The sequence below is a fragment of the Pleuronectes platessa genome, chromosome 11 (genome assembly GCF_947347685.1).
Source record: "Pleuronectes platessa chromosome 11, fPlePla1.1, whole genome shotgun sequence".
NCBI lineage: Eukaryota > Metazoa > Chordata > Actinopteri > Pleuronectiformes > Pleuronectidae > Pleuronectes > Pleuronectes platessa.
Window position 1 is genome coordinate 23245226 of NC_070636.1, and position 22928 is coordinate 23268153.

The 22928-nt window shown below is 39.2% G+C and overlaps 1 protein-coding gene across 2 annotated transcripts; it reads left to right on the forward strand.

Moving 5' to 3' along the window:
• Window positions 1-22807, forward strand: LOC128451406 (ovarian cancer G-protein coupled receptor 1). 2 transcript variants are annotated; one of them, XM_053435229.1, is made up of 8 exons: window positions 1-238; window positions 10969-12042; window positions 12988-13266; window positions 16734-16883; window positions 17552-17685; window positions 17958-18180; window positions 18282-18462; window positions 18548-22807. In XM_053435229.1, exons 3-8 carry the CDS (start codon window positions 13180-13182, stop codon window positions 18910-18912), a joined length of 1140 nt encoding a protein of 379 aa, XP_053291204.1. In that variant the 5' UTR covers window positions 1-238; window positions 10969-12042; window positions 12988-13179; the 3' UTR covers window positions 18913-22807. The 2 variants fall into 2 exon arrangements, with proteins under 2 accessions (XP_053291204.1, XP_053291203.1); XM_053435228.1 differs by lacking the exon at window positions 10969-12042 and having other exon boundaries at window positions 8-238.
• The last annotated feature ends 121 nt before the right edge of the window (window positions 22808-22928 follow it).

A 22928-nucleotide genomic window follows, 5' to 3' on the forward strand; every position in this document is an offset into this window, starting at 1 on the left:
CACAAACACACACGCACACAATAGGTGAAAACAACACCACCGTCGTGGCATTCATTCTTATTCAGAGGCTGCATATTTCAACATGCTTTAGAGCGTAAGCCAGGAAGAGAGTGAGAGAGAGAGAGAGAGAGAGAGAGAGAGAGAGAGAGAGAGAGAGAGAGAGAGAGAGAGAGAGAGAGAGAGAGAGAGAGAGACGGAGCAGTCAGTTTGATGCAGAGCTTCACAGAGGACAGCTTCGGTAAGACCCGATCGTCTTTCTATCATGTACATGTTAATAATTGTTGGTTGAATTTGAGATTACATCAGTAGAGCGTGTGTGAGTGTGTGAGAGACATGCTCCGTCTTTACATCCTGTTGAATGTGACTCGCTGTGCTGCGGGTGAAACATCAAAGGCAAAGTGAATGTTAGTTTATTCTGAGGAGGGCAGGACGACAGGGTTTAAATGTTTGCATAATCCAGATTTATTCCTTATTTATCTTAACTATCAGTTCTGCCAGTAGCCGCTGCTGCTGAGAGACAACACAACACTTCCCCTGTGTCACTGGACAGTCCTTTCTCTGGCTGGTGGAGAGCAGAACTTCATGTAATATTCATAGAGAGTTACCATGCATGGATCATTGACTGATAGAGAAGTGTGGGATGCAGCCATACATGGACTGTAAGCCAGTCCACTTGCACCTGTTGGTGTCTGTTTATTTTTCTGCACTGACAAAACATATCAATTCAATATGAACCTCTGTCGAGCTCAGGTACATGTTAAATTCATATTTCAGTATCATGGGGATGTTGTGATTTTGCGGTTGAGAAGAAAATCAAAACTTCTAGACATCACACACAAACTTCTGAATTTTAGTGCTGTAGATTGGGTGTGGATTTTGGCAGAATTTAGTGCTGCTGTGATAATGAGGAGGATGTGGGTGCCCTGAGAGGGACAGAAAAAAACTTAACAGTCTGGTTAGGAGAGCCAGCTCAGTCCTGGACTGCCCTCTGCATTTCACTGAGGAATTGGGTGAGAGGAGGATGTTACCGAAGTTGAACTCCATCATGGACAACACCTCTCATCCCCTATACAACACTGTGTTTGCCCCGAGCAGCTCTTTCAGCAGCAGGCTGCTGCACCCACAGCTATCGCAAGTCCTTTTATTCCCACTGCTGTCAGAGTCTATAACAGTATGAACTAAATAAATACTGGCTGTTTTTTTTCTATCATCACAATCTACTTAGGACTTGCACTATTCTTAACTATTTTCTATATCCTAATTTTGCCAGTATCACCTTATGCTTTTACATTATTTAGCAATCATCATGTTTTTATCTCTACAAACAATATTTTCTTCTGTAGTGAAGGGTTTATTTTATTTTCAATTATTATTTTTCTGTCGAGTTCTTTTATATTTTTATTCTCTTATCTACCTCATTTTTACCTGTCTGCTGCTGTAGCCAGGGCATTTCCCAGGTGTGTGATCAAATAGTCTTATCATCTCTGGCTCCTAAATGGTGGAATGAGACCCCCCGATGACATCAGGACAGCAGAAAATCTATACATCTTCCACTGCAAACTAAACTCAAATCTCTTCAGACTATACCTTGAATATTTTTTATTTTTTTTAAAGCTCAATTTAGTAGCACTTAATGGCACAAACTTATAGCACTTTGTAGTTCGGCTTTCTTGAAGCAAACTGTACTTTCTTGATTCTTGTTGTTCTGGGTTTGTACCCTCATTTCTGAATGCACTTGCTTTTAAGTCGCTTTGGATAAAAGCGTCAGCTAAATGAAATGTAATGTAATAATAATCAGATTTATCGTATCACCTTTAGACACATGTGTCATGGCTGCATCCCATGAGTCTACTGCTGGTTAACCTCACTGCTCTATCTGCTCCATGCTCTCTCTCACAACGCCACTAACTCACTGATGTGCAGCAGAGCAGACACAGACTTTTATTTACTTAGTGACTGATTAAACACATCGATACCTGGACCTCTTCTTAAAGGGTCACTTCAACCATACTGCGAAAGCTTACAAAAGCTGCACAGAGTGTTGAGACGTGACATTCAATAGTTGCAAGGGTCAGTGTGTAAGATTTAGGTAAAAGGGATCTATTTGCAGAAATAGAACATGAATTTATAAAATACATCAAATTACTTTCTTTTATCCCAAACCAATTCTGACACCTGAGAATTTGGGTATATGGCAGAGTGTCCTCTCCAAGGAGGCCGCCAAGTATGACACCTGAAGGCTACCATAGGTTCTCTTTCATGTTAGGAAGGAGATGGTGAAGTGAGGGTTATTCAGCTGCCACTTGACCCTTCACCACTAGCTGTCACCAAATTCTACACAAGGAACCTTTAATGGATTTGTTTTAATTTTGTTTCAGGAAGCTGTCTACCAACTTGCAGTTTCTTGTTTGCGACCATACTTGACAAAGATTTCAGAACAATGAGATATTTGCTTATAACAAATACAAACTCTTTAAGATACATTTGAAAGAATTAGTGTCTGCATTTAAATGAGCAGCATGAGTCACGGAACAGACCAAATGAGTATCTGACTTGACATACTAAAGGCATCAAACTATAACCAGAATATAGAAACAGGAAATTAAGAACAATTGAGTTGTAAATAGCAACATACGCTTATATGATACTTGGGTCCGATTGTTTAGGCTAGTTCCTCAGCCCACATCCAGCCCACATCCAGCTGGACGACTGTCAGACACTACTTCCACATATTGACCAGTTCTGGTACAAACACAATTGCTGAATTAAATTGGCCATCCACTTACTTGAAAAGTAAAATGGCACAGGTTGCTATCACTGTTGGGTCTCTGCCCAGATATTGTGCACTGGTCAGACAGAGTGCATTGGTCCTTTTTGTACATCAAACGCATTCATCAATGAAAAGTCCATCATGACACACTGCAGACATAAACAGAAAGGCAGAAAAAGCCAATGTCTGTATGCATTGTCAGTGGCCTAAAACATAGAATCCAGCTGAGATGTCAGTGCAAGGTGTAGAGACAGAGGACTGTCAGGGGCCCTGGAGTGGGTGTTCCTAATCAGAAGAAAAGCTGGATAGGCTTTTGTTCTTAATAGAATACCACAGATAAAATGGAATTCTCAGCTACTGAGACCTTTATATCGTATCACATGTACTGCTGCTGTCACATGAGAAGCAGTTAATGGACAAGAATAATGTATTAGTTTTTGAGTCTTTATGTCTGACATATCATAAAATCGCCTTGTGCTGCATTGTAGTTGTGGCACATAACCACAGTATCAACTGGAGTTAAAATTGCATGGGCCCTTAATGGTTGTTTTCTGTGTGTTATCAAAGAATTTTCAACATGAATTGATTTCAGTGAATAATCATTGGCACCAACGTAATCAGTACCTTTCACCAGTCCCCTCTTACTGGGGACTGGGCTCAGCTGTGTTTCACAGTGCTATACATCCTCATTTAAAGAAGTGCCTTTGAACAGTGATGCATTCATCTACTGTTTTGCTAACTGAACTATCTTTGAATGGTGAATGGACTGCATAGTCAGCAAATTGAACATGGTTGTTTGAATCAGCATTTTGAGACTTTCACCTCTGCTTGAGGCCCTGGCTTATTGAGGGGGGACCTTAGCTATTCAAGCTAATATTGGGCTGTCATGGTTTATCCTTTTTAAATTTGTTCACTTAATAATGACAGGGAACACAATGCACACACAGAGATGTGGTAGGGTTCAGCCTCGTTTTTAGACTGAAATACTACTTATTGCTCTTTTATTCTGTCTGACATTGTCTTCATGTTAACTATACAAACCGACAGACAGATTCTGTCAGTTGTTGACATTTTCAGTTGACATTGAAGTTGTGGTAGTGGTGATTGGTAAAAACACATTGCAATAACAGTTGATCAGTTGTTACTTCTGTAAGTTTATAATAAGTTAGGGTTAACCTTGTCTTTGTCAATTCCACTATTGATTCATCCTAAATATGAAATTATTCTTATACAACATTTAATGGACAAATTTGCATTGCAAACTAAACACAGAAATGTCCTCATAACTGCAACAGTTTTTGACCTACGCTTACATAATGGATGCCAGTAAACACTACTATGTGTCACACTTATTCTTGTAAACTCTTATCTAAATCTGGAGCAGTAAAGTTAGACCCCCATGTAATCCATCAATTCATTGACCTTCAGTTATTCTTCAAAATGTTTACCCTTATCACTGCTGCTAAAACCTTTATCCTGATGATGTTTTCCTCTACACTTGACATCTATTGCACTTCTGTCCGTCCTGGGAGAAGGATTCCCTCACATGTGGCTCACTCTGAGGTTATTTCGTTCTTTTTACCCTGTTAAAAGGGTTTTTCGTAGTTTTTCCGTACTCTTGTTGAGGGTTAAGGACAGAGGATGTCGCACCATGTTTAAGCCCTATCAGACAAATTGTGATTTGTGAATATGGGCTATACAAATACAATTTGATTGATTGATTGATGTCGGCCATGATGGAAAAAACTTCTTATCTAAACACTACTTCTTGTTGGAACTCTTGCAAACTAAAAATACCATTATCGTAAAATGTTTAAGTTTTTACTTCCTCTTTATTCCATTTAAACTTAAGAACAGCACAGATAAGCACCTCAGCTGATCAGAGAAAAGGGAAGAGGACAATGTATAAATTCACAGGTCAGAAAAGTACCATATATCACAGTGCTGTTTTGAGGGCAGGTGATCTCTGGGAAATGCAGTTCCAAAAACACCACATCATTCAGCCCTTAGCTATAAGATGGAGACAAAAGGCCAGTGAGGGTTTCAAATATCCCCACATACTAGTTAGAAGCAGGGAAGTCTCTTATTATGGGGGACGGTTTGCATAATCATCCCTGCTGTGATGTTTTGATCCACTTTTACTGTCAGCATTTTCTAACATGATTTAAGTCTGTCAGTACATTCAGAAAGAAAAAAAGGAATTTAATACTAAAGATATTTAATACTTTTTGGACATGCAAATTTATTGAATTTTTTGCTTGCTGCCATTAGCTTAGTATAGGCAATTTTTTTATTATAACATTTAAATTTGTTTTATTACAAGTTTGGTATTACATTTTTATGCCAAATAATATATAATCCACCAAAATGTTGTTTTTACATTATATTATATCATATTTCAAGAAAGCTCTTAATACCAGCATCAATTTGTGATGCCCACCCTAGTTTGCTGCCATAGTTCCTTGGTGCTGTCACATTGAACTTTCCACAAAACCCAATTAAAAAATTCAATGAAGCATTACATCATAATCTATATGAAAAACTAACCGTTAATCTGATTCAACTGTCAACCTTCAAAGTCAGACTTTGTGCACCCATGTCTGGATCAAAGAGGGAAACTGAGAAATACAGTGATGCTACTCAAGGTGAAGGTTCCCAGAGCCTTATGGGGCAGTCATCTTGCTGCGATGGCTGAATGCTCCTCAGTCAACACACGAGTGGAGAGGAGTGTGCGTTACAAGATAACATAATACACATCAAATCATATTTTACGTCATCTCTGAGATCCAATCTCTGTGAGCGATCAGGGGAAAGATTACTTCAGTTTATTCATCTTCACAGTTATTCATGAGAAAAACGAAATCCAGATTAATTTATGGACTGATTATCTGATGATTAAGCCTGTGTAATCCAGATCTGAAACTCTGTGATAGAGTAACTACTAATCAGCTGTTTTAATCTGACATGTGATGAGATGATGTTGGGAACTGAATTTAAAGACATATGGAGTATGATTCTTTAAATCTATGATTTAAAGCTGGATGATGTTGGCAGGCATTGCAATGTCAGTGATCATGACAAGGAGGTATCATGTCCACATGTGAATCCGGAGGGACAGAGAAGCTCAGTACTCATCATCCAGAGTATTACATTCCAAGGTGAACATGTGTTATTCACTTGATGTGACATTAGTTGATGAACAGCTGTTCATGAAAAAAACACAACACCCTGTTTTATAGATGTATTGACAATAAATCAAATCTGTAAGAGGCTGAAGCAGACTGTAAATCAACATCAAGAACGGAGCCGGAGGCTGATTTACAACCTGCTGGACAAAATAAAGATAATGTCTGGGGGAGAACAAGCAGGAAACCATAGTTGTGGACTTAACTTTCCTAACAGTTAAATATACATAATTAAAATGACTGCATCATTTCTCTACCATTGGTTCTTTCCATATTTAATTAAGAATCCAAAATCTGAAAAAATAAAAAAATAATGTAATTCCGTTATTTGTTTATTAATCTGATACCATTTTTCATACTTTGATTGTATGCCCAAATCAAAATAAGAAATGCAAAAATCAGCCTTGAGCTGATCTTGATAATTAATTGTGTCATTTTTCTGAATTTGGATTCGTAATTGAATACTAGTAATAGTAATGGGAATTACCATTGACATCAACCAGCTAACGACATGCCCCTGTTGACAAGTTGCTAACAAATGTCTTAGTTTAAGGTGCACATACCTAACCTGCTTTTTCCTCTTCAGTCAGACTCTGGTGTGTTTTCTCTGTTTCTTTGTTTTTCTGAGTGCATCATAAATCAAACCTAGCCACCAGGTACTTAAATCATATAACGCCCTTTTACACAGACAGTAGATAGATAGACGCAGACCCCTGCAGCAACAACACCACATCTTATTTGTAGACCCATGACAAACTGTGGTGAAGGCCTGTGCAGATATAAAAACAATCCACTTCACAGGCACATGGTTAAATATTTTCACTTAATTTTGAATCAGGTTTCAGGTCTGGGCTTTATTTATTTTAGTTTATTTACATGTTGTGACACTGTGTTAAGGATGCAGCCCACCTCTGTTTCTCCTATAGACTTTTGAGTGAGAGGTAGCATGCCTGTTGCTACGCTCTCTTTTAGTTTAATATGAATCATGTAACAGTCAGTACAAGGTCAGTGTGACTAAGTTGGGCTGTGGTGCAATTGCATGAGACTAAAACAAAAAGACATTTCAGGCTGTGTTGTTATAAAACAAAGACTCGTTCCAGGAATTGAGGCGTAATTGATGCTGTGTGGTAAACTGAAAAAAACACTGGAGAGTGGATTGCTTCCATGTTTACAAGTGCAAATGAGAAAAGGTGATGTGATGATGTGGAGTGACACACAACATCCTGTGATTTGGAAGGAACGTGTTTATATGACAATTATCAACCATTTATGTCTTTTACTGAGACAATCTTGTATGTGACCTGTGATAACCATGATAGAGTTAAGGAACAGTTGTGTTATCAGTATATTGGCTGGAGCAGTGACCCTCATTTGCGTCTGATTTAGAACCCAATGCTGTTGCCGCAGTTACTGCTGTCAGGGTCACTGATCATGCAGCAGCACTAGTTTTCCAGCATCCTTGGGGAAATAAGATATTGATCACAGGGTATTGTAGAAAGTTATTAATCTTGGGGTCTAAAAGGAGAATCGTGAATGTTCAGTGAGTGGTTTGTTTACTAGGAGAATTGAACCTCTGCACTGGAACCATCCGCTGCGGAATAGATGTGTTCCTGTAGAAAAAAGCTTCAACCATTTGTGCCCAAATGGCCCAATTGTAGCACTTATTATGAGACTTGACACGAGGTGTACTTGATTTAAGCCTCTTTAACTAGATTCTGAGGTCCATCATTATTCCTCCTGGCTTTGTTATCACTGGCCAAGTTGAGCTGTACATATAAAAGAACACTTCAAAGGATTCATTAAGTAAATAATTTGTTGTTGTCAGTTTGCTTTAATGTCACAGTGTCAGTGATGTTAGAATCCTTTGATGTCTTAGATGCAAAGATGAAAGATTTATACGATCTGAAGTGATAAAACTGTGTTTTTAACCTGATCAGATCTATTAGTCTAATATAGTGATAGCGACATTGCCAAAAGGAGGTAAGCCTAGTTTTAAAACTGAATTAGATTTAGATAAAGGTTTCACTATGGGGTCTAACTTGATGTGGTGGACCCTAATGCGTGATTAGTGAGCGTGGTACTTGCCGTAGTGCCCAAAACGCATGCTATGCGGAGACGTGCGCTTGTTCATTGATCGCTCTCTCCACTAACCGCAACAGGCTTCAAAATGCGTGTGCTCGGGCCCATCAGTGCTACAACATAGCCCTAGTTTTGTTTTGTTGTTGTTGTAGAGAATTTAGCATGACACACATTAATTAAAATGTATTCAATCCCCCCCAGTAAGCCAGTTGCTTTGAACTAAGTTGATAAACAGCGACAGTGGTCATTATTGCTGCCTATGGTTTTCTTGATAGCTTCCTCCATTTTTGTAGGAAAAGATGTAAAATGTGCTGATAGTGATCAGCCTAGTGGATCGCAGGGAAAGTACTTCACACAATCCTATGCTTTTTGAAGTGCTGCTATACTGTATATGTTGAATTCAAACAGGTCAAATCAGTTTGAATATGATCCCTTCAACCCCCAATGTTTGAATGAATGTTAAAATTCGTAATAAAAAGTGACAGCCCCATTAGCTAGTGAGTATAGTTGGGTATTTATTAGCTAAAAAGAAAGATGTTTGTTTTAGTTTATTTTCAAAAGCTCGAAGACTAAAACTGATCTGGGAATTGCACTGATCAGGTATTCAGAAACACTACCCTGCATAAATGCTAATGTTACTCAATGGAAATAGGTGCCTAACAGGTTCTCCATATCAACTTGACAAAGGATATACAATATGTATAAACATTATTGGGTTTGCAGCTTGTGTACACTCCTCCCAAGGTTTATGTTTTGTTATTTACTCTCGCCCAATAAACACTGTTATGATATCAGCTAATTACTTGGCTTTTATTAATCGGGACGTGTTGCTGACTTAGTTTTTCAAGAAGACTTACGTTGCTAAATAATACGGACTTTCCTGAGAACCAAACAAACACTGACACCTCATGTCAGCCAAAATAGATTTAAATAAACATTGTTTTGACCTTTGGAATCAAACAACTGTCATGAGTTGTCCAAGGATGTTAACAATAACTTAATAGGTGTTTCTCATCTCAACCATTCATCCCATATTACGTGAATAAAGTATCACAGAGAGAGTCATTCCATAAAGAAAAGTTGCTGTTGAATTTATATGAAATAAAAGTCCAGTCACTTCCATTGATTCAGGAGCAGGGAAAGGGCCGAGGTTAAGGTTAGATGTGTAATTATAAAGAATCATTGTATATTCTTGGTGAAACATGACATCTTGTACTCTGCCTGTGTTGCTGTCTTGAAACATTAAAAGTTACAACCACTTTCCCTTAGTTGGCAAACCTCACAGGCTTCAGCTTGAGTTGTAGTTTATATTGAAAAAGAAGAACTCATTGGAGTGATTTACACTAAGAGTTTTTTTGGTTATATTGTATCTCTCAGACCAAAACTAGGATTTAGCTGAATGATGTAGTCAATGTGATGTATATTGAAAATGGATCACATGACTTTAAATAGTACCCCCTGGAATCATCACCTGCTCCCTATACTGAGTGAAAGAGATAAAAACTATAAACTGCCTGCTTTGCATAAAAAGTATAAAGCTAAGAATAAAGATGGAATGCACACAAACATTTTGCCCCATCTGCGACCTCAGCACTGTGGATTACTCTTCTAACATGCAGCATGCACCCTACAACGCAAACCCTGTGGTAAAAAGTAATTTTTCTATCATTATTTGAGGGTGAGATCTTCCTATTATCTCACTTGTCCCCCCTAAAGGTTCAGTGTGCCTAATTTAGTGAATGTGAATCAAACAGACAAATGTTTGAATGCAGAAGTTTGTAAATGCTTGTTCTAAGTGAGTGTGGGGGGTCTGTGGTAGAGGAAATAGAAAATAGGACTTTTTTACACAAAAATGGGGGAGGTTAGTTCGGCCAGATGTCAAACGTCTCAAGGAAATTTGCGTTGGCTGTTTTTGCAGTTCAACATATAAGCATCTTGATAAAGTCCTGTGACGCACACTGTGGTTAGATTCAGATCAGATCCTCTCTGGCAGGATCGGTGGCTGAGAGTGTGCAGAGCAAATATTTTTTCAGAAAAAAATATGAAATATCCCCCAAAAACATTCAGTATTGCTATAGTCTATTATAGTCCACTCATCTGGTTGAATAAGGGTTAAGAGATTGTTTTAGCTTGACTCGAAAGAATGCACAGTACATCCAGCTGTGCCTTAATCTGGAAGTGGTTTATTTGGGAAGACGAGTCACACAGAATGACAGACTGAGATGCTGCGTGTGGTTTAAGTGTGTGGTGTCAAAGTGGCTCTAAATGGTTTTATGGTATGTACTTATGGAGCCATTCTAAAAATGCTAGAAAAAAGAAATATAGTTTATATTCAGAGGCATCATTGTCCATTGACTAGTCTTACACTGGAGTTGGAGTTCAAAGAAAAGGGGCATTTACAGTGCCTTCAGAAAGTATTCAGACTCACTAAGAAATAATGGCAAAGGGATAATATGGTTCAATGAAAACCTATTCTATTGCAAGTTTGTGGAAATTTTTTATCTGAAATCTCTCATTTACGAGAATCCAGACCCTTCATTCAGGTTTTTGCTGAAACCCCTTTGGTATATAAGTCTCTATAAGCTTGGCACACCTGTATTCTGTGATTTTGTTTTTCTCTCTTAATCTCACTGAGTGGGATGGGTTGGGGACTACGTATAATGACAGAAGCCATCTTTGAAAAAAAAAGGTTGATGTGTACTTTGGATTTTTTATCCATGTACCATCCACTAATATGGAGGAGGCAGGTTTCATGACTTAAATGGCAGCCAGCCAACAGGGGGCGATCAAGACACTATGTATCCACTTTTGGGGCGCTGTCATGACGTCCATCCATACATACAGTCAATGATGATAGCTGATATTTCGAATAGTGCACTAATATTAGCATTTTAACTGCCTCTATTACTTAATTACTAAAACCTGCTTTTTCAGCATCAAGGGAGTGGCGGTGGACTAGTGGCAGAAACTTGGACTATGGGCAGAAAAGGTCTCTTGTTCGTCTCTGGTTCGACTCCACGGAGAAACAACAAAAAGACGAACCTTGATTGATCTGTTCAAAAATCCAAGAGGATTCTCCCTACCCTGTCTAGTGCCCCTGAGCAAGGCACCTTACTCCCCCAACATCTGATCCCCGGGCGCCGTACATGGTCGATCACTGCTCTGTGTGTCCTGCACCAGATGGGTTAAAAGCAGAGGTTACATTTCCCTACCTGCATGAGTATGTCTGTGCATGTGTTTGGGACTAATAAATGCATCTTAATCACATTTAAATTTACCTGTGCCATAAAACATCTACTGCCTATTAGTGGTGCTACAATCCCTGAGTGGAAATCCTGTTTAAAGCTTTTATTTTCCTATCACATACTATCTATACATATTGCACTTCACTGAAACTAATTATTAATATTTAAAGCGAACGGTGCACTTGAGTCAATTCAAGGAGTAAAGGGCCCACAGCCCATTACTCACAGGGGACTAATGCAAATAGATGAATGCAATCGGCCTAGTTTAGTACATTAAAAGGCCTATTAAGGTCTGTGAAAACTGCAGAAAACAAATGTATTTGACATTTTTCAAGTTGTGTGATGTTACAAAGTCATCTGAACAATGCTGCATTAGCAGCAGTTTTATAGCAGCTTCTGCCACAGTGATGCAGTTTAGTTGCAGAGTGGAGGACAGTTGGCCACCACTGATGTAGACATGGTAAGATATCTGCATGATGAGGAGCTCTCTCTATTGTAATCGAGCAGGCTGCTCAAACATTTACCAATAATTGGTGTATTGTAACTGTAAATGTCACATCATATCTTCCCAAAGCTGAACTAAGAAGAATGCTTTATAGGGGAAATACTGCACAAGTTGCATCCTTCCGCACTCGGTCATTATCTCTTTGTAAGTTAAGGAGAAGTGCTTGAGTGTCACTCATTATAATGTGGTCTGGCAGCCTGTAAAAGTAAGTCTGACTTTGCTGTGAGTGAAACTACTGCCACGTCAACACAAGCAGTGGTAAGGCCATCCTCAGTTTTTCTTCTTTTAACCATCTCAACGAGGGTCCAAGATTTAGGGGTAACATGTCTTTATTATTCATATAGTTTATTGGCTCATAAAATGATCTTCAAAAGCAACAACCATTTAACAATGAATCTTTGATAATGGCTGTTGGTAAATGCTAATATTGTTTGCAAATTCAACAGTATCACAATGATCTGAAAAAAATTATCTTATCTTTCTAATATCAGAATATACTTGTAAATGGACTCAAGTCAATGCCTACTCTATGACAAAACGCAAATCATTTAGAGGAAGACGATGCGGTCACAGTTTCAACAGGAAGTCAGCATATTTCTTCACTTCAGATTTACCCTGAATCAACCACTGTACGGTGTCAGTGACCTGGATGTCAGTGTCACTCTGTTTGTTTGGTCGGGCAGTTCACGACTAATCCATTGTCTATCTAGTCAGTGGAGTACAAAGACGCTTTGCACAGTCATTCATGGTCCCCATATGATGAACCCTTTTGATTCTGATGAATATGTTTGTGGCCCCACAATGAGTTTGAGCTGAATGGTTTTTGGAAGATGATCTCAACAACTGTACTGATATACTTAGTACAGACATTCTATGTCACCTTACATTACACATATACATTTTATTGAAGTAAGGTGATCCTTTAACTTTTACTGTTGTGCAAAATTTGTATTTGTCCCGGTGAATAATTACATTTATGTTAACTCCTTTGTGTTTAGGGCTGGATAGAACATTTTAGGATATGAAGAGGCTGAGCTAAGATGCTAAACAAAGTAGATATCATATTTTAGCTTTGTCAATGTTAGCATGCTGGCATGGCAATGACAGCTCTAACCTTAATTCAAAGCAGTGACAGGACCATATCTAATATAAAATCTGTGTTTTTTTTATTTATACTAAGCTAAACTATATTTGTGTTTACAGTGGCCAAATGAGACTGGACTACGTTATCAGACCAGACCAATACTCAACCAGATGAAACCAGTTTAATGAGGATTTGTGTGTGTGTTGATAGATCTTTTGTCACGAGAACGTAAGAACATGTGTAAGAACATCCATGTCAGTCTGTGCATGTTAAAGGTGAATTAGTGTGAGTGTGATGTGAAGGCGGTCACCATGTCTGAGGAGGAAAGGATTAACTGCACAATCCGCCATGAAATCCACCAGTACCTCTTCTCCAGTGTGTATATCCTTGTACTATTGGTAAGTGTGTGAATATGTTGTATATCTGAACAAAACTGTTTAAAAAGGATTCTGAATTCCTTATACAAGTTCATGTTTGTTTACAGAAAAGGGTATTAACAGCTCAGAAAAAACATGTCCTAATTGCAGTATAACGCCGGGTTCACACCGGACGCGGAAGCGACGCCGAAGCGTGGCGTAAGCGCAGCGCCAAGCCTCTGGCTCCCATCCACTCCCATGTTAAACCTTTGTGCCGGTCACACCGGAGGCTGAAGCGCTGCGCCACGCCACGGCTGCCTAGCACCGTGAAGCGATCGTTTCGGCGTCGAGTCTATTTTTTCCGCTTGACGCGAGCGTATCGCGACAGGAAACACACTGAAAAATGATTTTAAACGATATAGATGACATATTTTATATGATATAAATGATCAAATATGCATCCCATACTTTGTATTCACGTTCTGTTGTCTTGGAGTTTTAATTTTACCACTTTTACCAACCACATTATTTAATGTCCCCCTCTCCCCATCCACTACAGCCACACAAGCAATCATAAAGATAAAAAAGAGAGAGGGGGGGGGGGGGGGGCTACGTATTCTCCACATAGGCTTGAGTGGAGAATACGTAATTTACCCTTGACACCCGACATTTGACGGAGCAAACAGCGGAGAAGTTCTTCAACATGGATGACATTAAATTAATCATTGAAGTGGAGAAGTAACTTGAGTTGTTGATTCTCAGTAGGGATGAGCGAGTACAGCATTATCTGTATCTGTATCTGTTAACCATATGAATTATCTGTATCTGTATCCGTACTCGGAGTGGGCGGGGCCTAACCCGGAAGTGGGTGTGATTTAACCCGGAATTGGGCTGGATTTAACCCGGAACTAGGCCGGGTTGTCTTGAAACGGGCGGGTCTTTAACCAGTATGTTATTTTAAGCATGCAATTGATATGGGTTGATCAGAAATTGTTATATTTATTGCTGATTAGAAAACTATTACAGGACAGCATCAGCATTGAGCTTCAGATCAATGATTTTGATCACAATAGCAAACAAACTATTTACAGAACAAGTTTTGCAACAATGAATACAACACATGCTGTTGCAATTATGTAGTGAAATGTAATAACAAGTGTTTTCATACTCAACATAACTTTCTTTTTTAACTTTGAATTTTTTTTATGATTTTTTTATTTTTATTTTTTTTAAATTTATTTCCACACCAGGTGTGTGTGTAGCTTAATTTGTAATATTTTTTATACCACTACTACCTAGAAAGTGTCAGACACTCAGTGCGTGAAGTAAAATAAAACTGGTTAGAGCCAACTGACGGTTTAAAAAAAATAAAAAAACTCCAATGACCGGCAGAGAGAGGGAGAGAGAGAGAGAGAGAGAGAGAGTAGCCAGACGCAGGAGAGTAGTCAGACACTCAATGCGTGAAGTAAAAAAAAAAAAACTGTGTTAAATTATCAGGATAGAGAACGCTGTTATTGTTTTACGGTAGCACTATTGCCCGTTTGTTATCAATCAATCAAATTTTATTTGTATAGCCCGTATTCACAAATTACGGGGGTGTGACATCCTCTGTCCTTAACCCTCAGCAAGAGTAAGGAAAAACTACTAAAAACCCTTTTAACAGGGTAAAATTACGTAGAAACCTCAGAGAGAGCCACATGTGAGGGATCCCTCTCCCAGGACGGACAGAAGTGCAATAGATGCCACGTGCAGGAAAACATCATCAAAATTAAAGTCTTCAAGATTAAAGATTAAAGTCTCTAGCAGCATTTGATGAAGGTAGACATCCCGAAGGACAACCCCAACATGACATGCCAAGCAGTCCCGCACTTGTTAGAGGTGTTACGGTTTCTGTTTTGTATCACGTGTGTTGTCAGTTGGTCCCCTTGTTACCTGTGCATTTAACGGATGAACAGAGCCGGTGTACAGAGAATAAAGTATTTTTGAAACAGACGCTCTGCTCATACTTTTTACGCCAAGTGAGTAAGGATAACTTAACAAACTGTTTAAAAAAAAATAAATAAACGAACACACGTTTAACAGAACTCTACTGGTTAATAAGTAAGTACAAACTGAAATAAAAACAAACTTCAAGCTGAAGAAACCCTAAACGTTAACGTAAAAGACCCGCGAACCTGAGTGACTGAGAGACAGAGAGCTGTTCTTTGAGTGAGTGAGCAGAGCGGTGTGTGAAGGGAAGGAGCGCTGTGACGCTGTGTGAGGATTTTCATTCAGTCCGAGCACAGATATTGACTCGTATTACTCGTATAATACTCGTGCTCGGCAAAAGTGCTTTATCCGTACCGGATACTCGTTTCAACCGAGTATCCGGCTCATCTCTAATTCTCAGCATATGTTGTATAAAGACAACACCAAAAAAGACAAATGTTGGGACGCTGTTGCAGTAAATGTTGGAGCAACAAAGTATATGCTTGAAAAAAATGATTAAATGCCGTTTTTACTGCAGGCTGATAGCAGCAGAAGTATGTGATATTATCAGTAATACCGCGTCCGGTGTGACCAGCCAGGCGCCGGGGATTAGCGCTTACGCCACGCTTCCGCGTCCGGTGTGAACCCGGCGTAAGTACACTTGAGCTTCATCAACAGGGTACCCAAACAAACTTTTCAGGTGGTATTCCTGATTACATTGGTGGACATTTTCAGAAGAATTTAATTTCCCGGGGGGAAGTTTTTTCCAACTAACAAACCTTAAAGGGCCTCCTTGGAGGTCGGTGTCCTACCTGCTACCTGTAGACTAAATTGTCCATAGTCTAGCCAAAGTTGGGTAGTGGTCCAATATTGCCAAGCCACCCTCAATCACAAAGTTTAGCATAACAATTATCTCCAAATAAATTTTGCACCCACCTCAACCTATTAACATCTTATTACATAAGCATTGTGAATCCATGTTAAATTTGTCTTTCTTTATTGAAGTAACATGGTGGAAAGTAAGTGGAGGTCAGTGTGAGGAATATAAAGTGAGCCCTACAATATTTCCATTGCCTTACTCAAGTGTTTACTAATCATATCTGCCATACACCAAAGTTGTTCTTTTAGTATTTGCTGATATTAAGAAAGTGATTAGGATGTGTTTTCAAGTTTTTTGTTATGTTGTTAATTTTAAATTGGACATAACAATGTTGTGACTGATTGATTTTGAATTCGGGATTTCCCAATATGGGGATTCTTTGTAGGGCTGATACGGTGGTGTTGTGATTTGCACTGTCAGACAGTTCCCAATTTGAATCTCTGTATGTCCAGGATTTATCCCGCCTCTTAGCAAATGTCAGCTGGGATTGGCTGGAGAGAAGGCAGTGTGAAATAAAACTGGGTATTACAGAGAAATCAAAAAATAACAATGAATGATCTTAATGATTCCAGGTTGGTGTTCCCTCCAACATATACTCTCTGTAAAACTGGGTATTACAGAGAAATCAAAAAATAACAATGAATGTTCTTAATGATTCCAGGTTGGTGTTCCCTCCAACATGTACTCTCTGTACCATGCTGCTGTACAGCTGAAGCAGAAGAATGAACTTGGAGTTTATTTAATGAACCTCACTGTATCTGATCTGTTGTACCTGGCATCGTTACCAGTGTGGCTCCAATATATCTTTCAGGTAAAATAAAAATGTTTTTGTAATACTTTTAATTTGCTAAAATCACCACCACTCACTGAAAGCTTTGGATAGTGCAACGTTTTATAATGATGTTATATTAACTCGCCTAGCCTTCTTTACCTATAGGCAGGCTATCTATATAACAAAATTCATCAGAATCACAACTGAAAACATCACTGCTGCTGTTCATAATGTTATAATAGCAGATATACAAATACATACATAATGAGCTACATTAGTTTCACATTGTCAGTCTGCAATCTGTGGGTGAATTAAATAATAACAATAATAATAGCAACGAGAGGAAAATGCCAAACAAAGCTGAGGTTTCCCCATCATGGCTGACTACACCCTTCATGTCTTCATGAAAGGAAATGATAATGCTGAGAAAATGTGGGGGCAACCAATCTTCCTCAGCAGCAGGAACAGTAGATGTGGTCGGCTCGGACTTGAAGTTGAGATCGGACCACTTTGGTCCCATTAACACCAACCAATCCTGGTTTGAATGTCACAGTCTGACTGTGAATTGTTGCTGATCATGATCATCTCTTTATGGCCACCATCTTCATCATCATTCTGAAACTAGCAAGGATGGTGTAACAGTATAAGATAGGCCCCGGTGCCAGTATGATGTTCTTGATAAAAACAGTGTATATGTGTTGGTTCAGGACGACGATTGGCGTCACAGGGAATGGTTGTGTCAGTTGTGTGGCTTCCTACTCTATGAAAACATCTACATCAGCATTGGCTTCCTGTGCTGTATCAGTCTGGATCGCTACCTGGCTGTGGTCCATCCTTTAAGGTAAGCTTGATGGTGAGAAGTTCGTCGAGCCATTTACCACTGTAGCTCTGTAACAACTGCTATTACTATTGACAATCATGTTATTCAATGCACTTAAACAAGAAATGTACCAGTTCTTCCAAAAGCTACTCTAAATATAAAACTTAATATTAGTCATCACGTTTGTTGAATTGGTAAAATTAACAACCACATTTCTCCACTGAAATCTGACAATTAAATGTGTGGTACAAAAGATGTGTATTTAATCTTTACTATTCTTTCTAAACCTCCAGATTCACCTCTCTCCGCTCTATGAATGCAGCATGGCTTGTTAGTGCTATCATCTGGGTGAAGGAGATTGCAGTAGGCGTGGTCTTCTTCCGCCACAAAGAACTGAGCAAAGACCACAAAAACCAATCAGTGTGCTTCGAGCACTACCCCATGGAGCCGTGGGAGTACCCGATAAACTACTACCGCTTCACAATTGGCTTTGTATTCCCGCTGTCCATTCTGTCGGTACTATCATATATTTGTTCTCAGTTATTGTTGCACAGGGGCATCCACTAGGGGGTTTTAATGGATGTAGCATGATTACATACATTTATTTTTCTGTCCAGGTCAGCTACCTGTGCGTCCTCCGTGCTGTGGGCCGGAGCGCAGGGACACAGCCGGTTCAGAAGATAAGGATCCGCCAGTTGGTCGGCAGCACCATTCTCATCTTCCTTGTTTGTTTCTCCCCATACCATGTCTTCTTGTTAGTACGCACCCTTCTGGAGCGGGACTGCAACTTTATTTCAAGTACGGTTTAGTCTCTCGAAATATATTCTGGCGAGTGAGAGTGAAAACACAGCTTAACCAGATCATTTGTATTCTTATTTCCTAGAAATATTTAACTACTACCACCTGTCCCTGCTGCTGACCACCCTGAACTGCGTGGCGGATCCTGCTCTCTACTGCTTCGTCAGCGAAAGTGCCCGCCGCAGCCTGTACAGAGCCGTAATCCGACCCTTTGCCAGGATACTCATTTGCTGCTGTCGCCGTGGCAAAGCGAGTCCCGCCAACCCGGCTACAGATTCACACGAGGTCGCCACTGACGAGAACAACGGCCACCCAACAGTGATGCTTCTCACTCACACCAGCCCACTCAATAATGCAAAAACAGACCCTGCCATCAAAAAAACTATTTTAATTACAGAGATGGATGAAAAAATTATCATACCCTCAATTGTGCAAAGTAACAAAAATTGACAAAAGTTTGGACAGTGCTTTATAGGTCAACTTTAAACCATTAACAAAAGCCTGCTGTGGTTGAGCTTGAAATTATGTTGTGTCTGGGCATGGACAAAATCAGGTGAGCCAACTTCATCCACTCTTAGGTGCATTATTTTTACAGTTACTATAATTCTTGCTTTACCTGTCCATTGCTGCAGCCCCTCTTTTTAGCCTCTCTCTGAAACGCTTGATTTTAAGCTCCTGTCTCTTTAAGCCTGCACTCCTAAAAAAAAACGTCTTCTCTGATTGGCTATCTCCTCCAATCTGTTGTGACTGGCCAACTGCTTCCAGTGTGTGTAAGAAAACATGGCCTCCAGTTTCCCTTTACATGACTTTGTCAGGAGGCATGTCCGACTAGCTGCACATTTAGAAAATTTGGGGCAGCCTGTCTCATGATGTCACATGACATCATGATGATGTGTTACTATGGGCCGGACTACTGATGAGGTAATTCAGGTGCAGTGTTGTCTGTTGGGGAGAACAGATCCCTTTATTGTAGAATATATAACACCCTAGAGGAATCTATATTCAGTAACCCATCCAAAAAGCAGCATCAATTTACAGAAGTATTCAGACACTTTGCTTTGGCTCCAAATTGTGGTCATGTGCCTCCTGATGTTTGACCATCTGGGGAAAATTTGTTTGAGTGGACACACAAACACACCTGTGTATAAGCTCCTCCAGTTCATGCTGCAGTTCAGATAAAACACAAGCATAATGTCCAAGGAACTGGACTGTGGACCTTGCAACACAATTAAAACCATTTTCCAAAGCTCTGAGTGTTTCCAAGAGGATATAATGGCCTGAATAATTGTGAAAAGGAAAACGTGTATAAGCATCAAGACGCCAGTTCACAGATACTCCCCATCCAGTCTGGTTGATATTGAGAGGGACTGTCAAAAAGATAAACTGGCCAAATCAAAGATTGTTGAAACTAACTGCTGACAAAGTCTTCTACTCTACTAATGGGTTGTCACCTTGTCATTACCCCTAGAGGGCAATGAGTGTAGGTTGAGTAAAACTGCACTACACTCATCTTCTGATTTCACTATTAGAATAAGTGAATTTTTTATGTACTATAATGATGGGAGGGATAAGTCTTTAAGAGTGAAAACAAGTGAACCAATTATTTGGTCTGATCCTTTCACAAGTCTATCTGATATACGACCTAGAGAAAAACACTGTACTTTCACAATTCTTCTACCTATTGAGATAACGCAACAGCACAAAAACACAGTACCAGAACATATCGAATCAAACTTTGAAGTGGTATTGAAATCCCAAATGCAGTATAAACACATATTGGTGTGACATATTACATGACAGTAAGTCAATACATGAATGGTGTGTTAATGTTGCAGTGTGTAGAATTTAGTGGTGAATGTGCATGTTGCAGGTCAATACAGCTCACCTCATCCTCCCCTTCCCAACATGAAAGAGAACCTGTGGTAACCTTTAGTTGTCATAAAAACTCAAAAGGTGTTTAGTTTGTCCAGTCTGGGCTACTACAAGAAACATGGCTGCCTCCATAGAAATCTTTAAATTAGATTATTGAATACTTGTACAGCTGTGTAGGTACCCCACATAATAAATTGTCGTTTGATGCCTTGTCTGATCGGAAGAAGTGATATCTAAATTAAGGGGTTAGATTGATAAAGTTGGTCATAAATTCAGTAGAATGGAAAATCAATGGACTAGAGACTTTATGGTATAATTAATACAGAAAAGCAAGACAATTAAACTTTGAGCATCTAATGTCACCATTAACTGACAAGTGATGATGGTAAATGTGCAAAGATCACCAGCAGCTCAAGTAGTAAAGAGTCATCAAGTCAGTAATTTCTGTTACAGTGGTAACATAAGCCACCATAAGCCACTGGTGTGTTTCATTGCTTACAGATTAAACGTTTCCTTTGTCAGATCATTGTTTCTTCCATCAAAAGTTAAGCAGTCTTGCTTTTAACATATTTGAATAGTTTGACCAAACTGTATTTTCCTATTTGCTAACTTCTACGCTAACTTAAATTATGAATTAAAGGTTTTAAAAAATGTTACTATTTATTCTTCATGAATCAAATTTTTTAAGAAAGTGATGCTTTTTTGTGAGTCAATGTCTTTGGGCAAATTTAAATGTCCATGAAGGTGTCAGTGAATGCAGATGGGTGAACAGCATAAGACATGTTCTGCTCCTGTGCTATGAAATGATTAATGTCACGTGAACAACATACAGTGTTTACATGTTGCTATGTGCATGGGTATAGTTCTATATTATGTTATTCTCATAATATGACATTCTTACGTAGACACAATATTGTTAAAGCTATGGTTGTTACTAACATAATGTTCAAAGTATCGTTTTATAATGATAAATGTTCAAATGACCTCTTCGCAGATATGAACGTGATGATGATATTTTTATAAAAGTATGAAACTGAATGCAAACTAAAGGACAGCTATACTTTTAGTTGTGTGTTTGCTGTGTAGAGCCATACTATTGTGTGTGTGCATGTGCATGTTTGTTTGTTGGTTTTCTGTGCATACTGGTGTGCTTTAGTGTGACCTAGGCCTTTCCTCTCTGACGCTGGTGGTGTCAATAACAGGAAGTGGTGGCAGAGTGGGACTTTTTCAGTTTTTTTTCTTCTTTTTTTTCTTTTTGTCGGAGGTCAAACATTTGAAAGCCAGAGACAACTCTCATACAATTTGCCGACACTTTGAAACATCAAATAGGTGAAGGAATAAAATGCGTCACTTACACCACATGCAGTTAGTCACCTCTGTTTCTCATAAGAAGAGCGCGAGAAGCACTGGGTGTAGACTCTTCCCTGTCACTTGCTGCTGAATCTGTAAATTGTGTCGGTCCGGACCCAGCTTCTTTATCCTCTTTTTGTCTTGTTTTAATGGTTCTTGTAAAGAAATCACCGGATTTGCTGAAGTTCCACTGAAGCCAATCAGCTCGCGGCGGAAGTTACTCAGTGACGTCAGATGTACTTGAGATGGCGTCGACAACTTATATTGAATGCTCATCAATTTAAAGATTTTTATAGGGACTAGGCTAGGATAACCAGAAGGTCAGCGCTTCAATCACAGTATTCCCAATATGTTTGCCGAAGTGGCAAGATGCCGAACCCTGAATGGCCACTGCCCATGTATGAATGTGTGTGTGAATGGTGAAAGTGCAGGTACATAAGTGCAATGTACCTGCACTTATGCTGCAGGTACATTGCATTTACTCATTACCATTTTTTATTTCAGAATTAGCTAGTCACACCAAAACAAAAATAAACAATATACATATATTCATTATTTATGCCACTGATCCGCTTGATGGTAGCAGGAGCATCTGGAGCCAATCCCAGCTGACACTGGGCGACAGGTGGTGTCAGGGACAGGTGGCCAGCAAATCATATGGCAGACATATAGAGAGAAACAACTATTCACCCTCACATTCAAACCTGAAGTCAATGTACAGTCTCCAATCAACTCCAATCTGCATTTCTTTGGACTGTGAGAGAAAGTGAGAGTACCTGGAGAAAACAAACTCCACCACAAACTTCGGGTTCGAACATTTAACAGGTTACATGTTCAAATGTACTTCTTCAACATTGCTCTAGTCATATTTTTTTGAAAAAAATGTATATTTCAAAATAACTCGTACACAAAGTATTGCCTTGCCTCTCAGATGTAACATTTCTCTGTTTCTCTGGATAAGTGAACAGCTTTTGTGTCTCTGTATTTCAGTCACTTGCTGGAGTGATATTATGTTTGGCTGGATGTGAGTTACTACTGTTTGTTGCTTTTAGGAGATTTATAAATAAAGTTTGCAGGTGAACCAGTAGCTGAAAATTAAATCGATGGTATGAGAAAACAAAAATGTTCTTTGTGTGTCATTGTATTTGTTTTTTTAGTAGCATCCTTCCTGTGGAGGTACTTATCCAAGTATTAAGTGTGTGTGTGTGTGTGTGTGTGTGTGTGTGTGTGTGTGTGTGTGTGTG

Bases quoted from the DNA above. Each gene is read 5' to 3' on its own strand.
- LOC128451406 (XM_053435229.1), top strand. From the start codon at position 13,180: ATGTCTGAGGAGGAAAGGATTAACTGCACAATCCGCCATGAAATCCAC. The intron at 16,884-17,551 runs GTAAAATAAAAA...GTGTTGGTTCAG, and splicing joins GGCTCCAATATATCTTTCAG to GACGACGATTGGCGTCACAG. The intron at 17,686-17,957 runs GTAAGCTTGATG...CTAAACCTCCAG, and splicing joins GCTGTGGTCCATCCTTTAAG to ATTCACCTCTCTCCGCTCTA.